This window comes from Camelina sativa, chromosome 11, assembly GCF_000633955.1.
Source record: "Camelina sativa cultivar DH55 chromosome 11, Cs, whole genome shotgun sequence".
NCBI classification, from domain to species: Eukaryota; Viridiplantae; Streptophyta; class Magnoliopsida; order Brassicales; family Brassicaceae; genus Camelina; species Camelina sativa.
Window position 1 is genome coordinate 12,909,815 of NC_025695.1, and position 6,593 is coordinate 12,916,407.

Genomic DNA, 6,593 nt, shown 5'->3' on the forward strand with positions numbered 1-6,593 from the left:
TACATGGACACTCCGGATGGTACGCTGATCGGTAGGGAGGTAGCATGCGCATCAGTTCGATCGTATCACGGTGAATCTAGTGGTTCCCGATCCACTTCCGAGCCGCACCCCCTGCCCTCCGACCAACCAGACCAACCAAAGCATATAAATGCTTATGTAGATGCAACTACCCATTCCCCAGAGCCCATAAGGTCGGTACTGTACCGTACCTCCGACCTTTAGGCCTTACCGCCGAATTCTATATCTTGGAACCTTCTTCTCTATCTTATACTCGAACTCGAGTTTTTAGTATGTGTTTCCTGTTTCCGATGTGTGTTCTAAATGAGAGAAATGCCCTCTTTATATAGGGTCTTGGGCTGCGGTTTTGGCCACACAAGGCACCCTTCGGACGAATCCGTTCAATCGCTCATGTTCGCTCGTGTACGCTCGGCCATACCCGTTCGGCCAAATCCGTTCTACCAAACCTATTAAGAAGCTCTCGGAGATTGTGAGTGCTCTTCTTACGGATATCAAACAATATAGACTTTTGATTGGAATACTCCAGTATTTGACAATTACTCGTCTGGATATATGTTTCGCTGTGGCTAAATTGGCTCAATACTCTTCAGCACCACGAAAGTTTCACCTTCAGGCTGTTCACAAGATCTTGCGTTATCTGAAAGGTACGATTGGTCAAAGTCTCTTTTATGGTACAAATGATGATTTCTCTGTTCGTGGTTTTACTGATGCTGATTGGGGAGCTTGTCCTGACAGTCAAAGATCAGTAAGTGGTTTTGCAATCTTTATTGGTCAGTCTTTGGTTTCGTGGAGATCAAAGAAGCAACATATGGTTTCTTTGAGTTCTGCAGAATCTGAGTATAGAGCTATGAGTATAGCTACGAAGGAACTCATTTGGTTCACCTATATTCTGAAGGCATTAAGAGTTCCTTTTACTCTTTCTATCTATCTTTATTGTGCTAACACCGCTGCTCTGCATATTGCTGGGAATTCGGTGTATCATGAGAGGACGAAACATATCGAGTTCGATTGCCACAAGGTCCGTGAAGTTATTGAAGATGGCATTGTCAAGACAATGTTTGTTCGGACAGATAATCAATTAGCCGATGTACTAACCAAAGCGCTTCATCCAGCTCCTTTCCAGGCTAATATGCGCAAGATGGGAGTTCTCAACATCTACTCGCCTCCATCTTGAAGGGAGGTATTAGGAATGAATTAGTTGAACCGGTTTTGGTTATTTAATTGTAATTAGATATCGGTTTAAGATAGTCCAGTTGACTGTAATTAGATGTATATAACACATCTTGTAAAGTTTGTTAGAATCAATAAGAGAAAAAAAGTATTCGACAAATCTCTTTGCTCTCAAACTCTATTAATGGGAGAAAGAAAAGTTATGTGAAACCGAAAACATGATTATCTTTTGGAATTTTTGGCTATATGCAATTGACTCTGGTTAATTAGTCTTTTAAGGCTTTGTTTCTTGTAATTCACGAGCATGAAAGAAACAAACATCTAGCAAGTCGAATGGAGAAGTTGAAGGCAAGAACATTTAGCCACACAAAAAAAAAGGGTGAAGATTTAAAAAAGGGAAATTTCAGTGTATAACCACAAAAAAAATTATAATTCACTTACTAACTATACTAACCATCAAAACCTTATATACCCTATATTTTATATATTAATTACATAATTAACCCTTTACACCCACCACAACCACCACTAGTCCACCACCACCTCCGACCACGACGACCACCTCCGACCTCATACCGTCCACCACCACCTCCGACCACCGGCGACCACCTCCAGTCATCTCCGACCACATTCCGACGACCATCTCCGACCACATTCCGATAAACACCGGCGACCGCCTACGATCACCACTCCGACGACTACATTCTGGCCACTACCTCCGCCGGCCACATTCCGGCCAACACCTCCAGCCACCACATTCCGGCGATCTTTGCCGGCCACTACTCCAGTGCCCACATTCTGGCGACCACCACCTGGTCACAACCTCCGCTGGCCACTATTTTGGCAATCACTCTGGCGACCACCTTCGCCGGCCATAATTCCGGCCACCATCACTACCATCACCACATGGGTGTAATATGGTAATCTCACTCTATCCTTTGGTTACTCACTTAATTTCATTCATTATATGGCCATATTCTTTATTACATTTGCCATATTGGCTAGTAGGCAAATTCAACAAAAAAGATATGAACACCAAACAAGTAAACCGGTTTATACATTTAATTTACAAAACCGTAAAAATCAAACCAAAGCCCGGTCTGGGACATTCCAAACTAAAGTTTATAGCGTTTGTATAAAAACGCGCCTGCGATTAGATAGTTCAAAGATATTTTGTTGGGAGAAAAAAAAAAGACGCGCGTGATTAAAAATGTACCGTCCAAGTGGATTCCTAAGAGACCGTACAACTCTCACTCTCTCATGGCGGCGCTATACCAATCTCCTGACACGTCTCTTCCTTCTTCTTTTTTAACTCCCCCCGAGCTCCCTCACACCTGAACCACGACTCCAATAGCAGCCATGACGACGTCGTGCCGGACCATTAACGCAAATGCAATCGCCGCACCGTCTCCTTCGGGTATGATTATCTTTCGTAGTGGCTTTCGCGATTTTGTCCCGATTGATAAGAGGCTTGTTAAATCAAGCCCTCGTGGATTGAAATTACCGTCGAGGACTTGGAGTTTAAGGTCTCCGGGGAGATTGTTCTCTTCGCGCGTCGCGTCTGCTTCTGCTGCGGCGGCTGTAACATCGAGTTCTACGAATCGTTTTGAAGCTTTAGAAGAAGGGATTGAGAAGGTAAAAAGTGGGTTGATTTCAAATTTCATTGAATCGCTGATTAATCGATACAAAATCTGATCTTTTAAAGTAGGGGTTTGAATGTGTGTGTGGTCATAGTTTAAAGCTGAGATTTTTATAAGGATTTATTTGAATGGGTCTGCTCACTGTTTAAAGCTGAGGTTTTTGTATAAGGATTTGAATGGGTCTGTTCATTGTTAAAGCTGAGGTTATTAGGGGTTTGGAAGGTACTAAAAGGGTTGGTTGATTACAAAGATCATCAAATCAAATGATTTTGATGTTAGACAAAATCTTGGAAAAGCTGAGTTTTTTTGCAAGGGATATGATTATGAATGAATGGCTTAACGGTTATTGCGTGATTCATGTTTAAATTTTCAGGTAATTTATAGTTGTCGATTCATGACGTTTCTTGGAACATTAGGATCGTTGCTGGGATCGGTTCTCTGTTTCATCAAGGTAAAAGCCACTGCAGCTTAAGCTTATTTATCTCCTTGCTCTCTCTGGTTTAAGCTACAACTAAAATGAAACATTGTGGAATATGCATAAAGCTAGTTCTTGTCCTAAAAAATTTTGGAGTGTAATTATGTCTCTCTTTTTGCAACTCACAGAAGAAACATGTTATATAATATATAGTTTAAAACTATATATTATATAATATATAGTTCAAAACTATTAGTTTCTATTCTGCTGGCTCTTTAACATTTGATCGGTGCAGGGATGTATGTATGTTGCAGACTCGTTTTTGCAGTATTCCGTGAATCGTGGGAAGGTGATATTACTTTTGGTTGAGGCCATAGGTAAGAGAGTTTATCTATGTTTCAGATTAAGAACATTATATTGTACGCCTAAAACTTTTATTGATGTGATGCTGATGCTGATGATATATACGAATATTTGTAGATATATATCTCCTAGGAACTGTGATGTTGGTATTTGGACTGGGACTTTACGAGCTGTTCATTAGTAATCTCGACACTTCAGAATCGATTTCACACGATAATGCTTCCAATAGATCGAGTCTCTTTGGCATGTTCACCTTAAAGGTTTGCTCCTTTTATAAACTAATCTCCATCTATATATATAATTGATCAAAAATCTCATTTTTGGTTCATATAATAATATATTTTGTCCCTCCAGGCGCGACCTCAATGGTTAGAAGTGAAATCGGTTAGTGAACTGAAAACGAAGTTGGGACATGTAATAGTGATGCTACTGTTGATTGGTTTGTTTGACAAGAGCAGGAAAGTAGCCATAACTTCAGTCACGGATTTGTTATGTATCTCTGTCTCTATCTTTTTTTCTTCTGCTTGTCTCTTCTTGCTCTCTAGGCTCCATGGGTCACATTGAGTTAATGGTGTTGTCCCTTAACAATAGAAACTTTGTATATGATGTTTTAGCAAAGTTTCACTTTCTCTTTTTTTATATACACTAATTTTTGGTTTATAAAAAAGAAGAGAGCAAAGACCTACTTGTACGTCGTCCGTACTTGTATCCCTTACTTGAATGAATACGTCTTTATACGTATCCTAAGCTTTTTGTACTGTTACTTTCTTCATTCAATGGGTAATCAAATTAAGCATAAGACATCAAATGTTTTACAGAAACCCGTTACATATGACATTTTCTTTAGAAACCTTAATGTAATTTACTAACTAAAACCCAAAGATGTTGCGGAATAAACAGAAAACTTGAACCAGACGTTATCTTTAACCAGTTAATCGGTTGAGAGTCGTATGTCTTGTTAAGTTTCTTGTTTCTTTCCAGCTAAAAACTTTTTTCTTTTGTATCACAAATATGTGTTCAACTCTTTACAAAAATCTATATATACATTTTTTAAGTATATTTTGTGTTCTATCCTTGAAGTTCAACTTATTTACATAATTGATTTTTAAAAAATTACACAAAAAACAATAAATAAAATATGAAAATCAAATTCGATTATCTTCATAATAAACAAAAATAAAAAAAAATCAATTTTTTCCTAAAATATCTCTACTAAATGATTACTATTTCCTAAACCAATTTTGATTTATACTTACACAATCTTTACATTTAACAATATATTTCTAAAAATATTATTAAAATAATTTTTCTGTCTTCTTTTAAAATTAAGATATCTCATTTTTTCTAAGAAAATAAACAATCTAATATTCTATATAATCGATTTCAAATTTATTAATTAAAAATTATAATTTTTATAATTTTTCTATACTTAAAGCAAATAAAATTCCAAATGAAAATTAGAATTTTTATATACTTAAAGAAAATAGAATAACAAATATCTCAATGTTATTTTATAAAACTAAAAAATATAATTTTATATTTTATCCAACATATTTTTTTTGTTTGTTATAGAAAACATGGAAAAAAACATAATAGCGGGTTAAAATCTATAGAAAATAATTAATCAGTACCTACACATTCTAATATTATACATTTTATCATTATTAAAATACTGGACATATCTAATAAAGTCAGTTAAATTATGATTATGTAAAAAAATAAGTTATCATACGATATACCGCGGGTTAAATCCTAAAATTAAAAATCGAAATACAATTTTACAATTTTAACTCTAATCGTAACAAAGAAATGCAACTAATATTTTTGTTTTTTAATTACAAAAGAGTTTGTCCTGCGGTGTACCGCAAGTTAAAATCTAATAATATGTTCAAAATTTGAAATGATATTAGGTTTTAATCCGCGGTACACCGCGGGACTATTTTTGTAATTTAAAATTTGAAAATACAAATTGTATAATTTTATTTGATTGTTAATATTAGGATTTAACCCGCATAATAACTTTTTTTTACATAGCTGTAATTTAATCAACTTAATTAGATATGTTTAAAATTGCTTTATGTATATACAAAATATTAATTTCATTTAGAATTTAATTTAATAAATCAAAATATTTTCATTTAGAATTTAATCAATTTAAATTATATTCATTTGGAATTTAATCAATCAAATTTAGTTGGTGTGAAACTAAACATATGTTACTATGTATAATTCTAATAATCACAAGTTTGATGGCACAATTATATATTTTTGCATATAGTATTGTTGGTTTTTTTAAATATTGTGTATATGTTGAATTGGTAAATATCTCTTAAGAACTCGGAATCAGTTGAAGATGAATAAATACCCAATCGGAAACAAACTCTACTTTTTTTTTTCGAAACTTCTACGCAACAATTAGCGGAAAGTACTGTGTCTCTGTGTCACTGTGTGTGTACAAGAGTGAACACTTCTGAAAGAAAACATTAAGCACGTTCAAAAATAGGAGATCATAAATTTTATTAAATTCCATCTACCAGTCAGCAACTTGCATTGGACAATCGATTCGATGATATCAATGCATCTATAATTTACATTAAAAAGGGTAAGATAAACCTCTAAATCTGGGGGAGGAAATGAGAAACTTATAATGAATGATGATAATTATGGGGGACAGGTATTGTTAACTGTACTGTCTTCTACATTCAATTCTTTTGTTTTTGTCTCAAAAGGGTCCAGTTTGGTACCTTGATCACTCAGTGGTTGGGCCCTTTTTATGATCTCTGCGCTTTCTTGATTCTATCATATTTTTGAACATTGTCAAAAAAAACTTGATGTAATTGATATTAATCATTCTATACTACTATGGTTTTATCATTCCTTTTGATATCTTGAGACATTCGCACATGGGTGAATCAGACATTCACTTATTTACTAGTTAATTTTAATGTTTAGTATGCTTTTATCATATAAAAAAGGTAGAACAAAGA

At 34.9% G+C, this 6,593-nt stretch overlaps 2 protein-coding genes across 2 annotated transcripts; both read left to right on the plus strand.

Moving 5' to 3' along the window:
• Window positions 4-1,192, plus strand: LOC109127270 (uncharacterized mitochondrial protein AtMg00810-like). The gene is made up of 2 exons (XM_019231845.1): window positions 4-19; window positions 348-1,192. The coding sequence occupies exons 1-2, from the start codon at window positions 4-6 to the stop codon at window positions 1,190-1,192; spliced, it is 861 nt and encodes a 286-aa protein (XP_019087390.1).
• On the plus strand, window positions 2,420-4,327 carry LOC104723110. The gene is made up of 5 exons (XM_010441420.2): window positions 2,420-2,823; window positions 3,202-3,279; window positions 3,539-3,620; window positions 3,724-3,866; window positions 3,961-4,327. The coding sequence occupies exons 1-5, from the start codon at window positions 2,548-2,550 to the stop codon at window positions 4,168-4,170; spliced, it is 789 nt and encodes a 262-aa protein (XP_010439722.1). The 5' UTR covers window positions 2,420-2,547; the 3' UTR covers window positions 4,171-4,327.

What these genes read in the sequence shown, in the direction of transcription:
- LOC104723110 (XM_010441420.2), top strand. Translation starts at nt 2,548, where the DNA reads ATGACGACGTCGTGCCGGACCATTAACGCAAATGCAATCGCCGCACCG. An exon ending in TAGAAGAAGGGATTGAGAAG is followed by an intron (nt 2,824 to 3,201) that starts GTAAAAAGTGGG and finishes TTAAATTTTCAG; the next exon opens with GTAATTTATAGTTGTCGATT. An exon ending in ACTTTTGGTTGAGGCCATAG is followed by an intron (nt 3,621 to 3,723) that starts GTAAGAGAGTTT and finishes GAATATTTGTAG; the next exon opens with ATATATATCTCCTAGGAACT.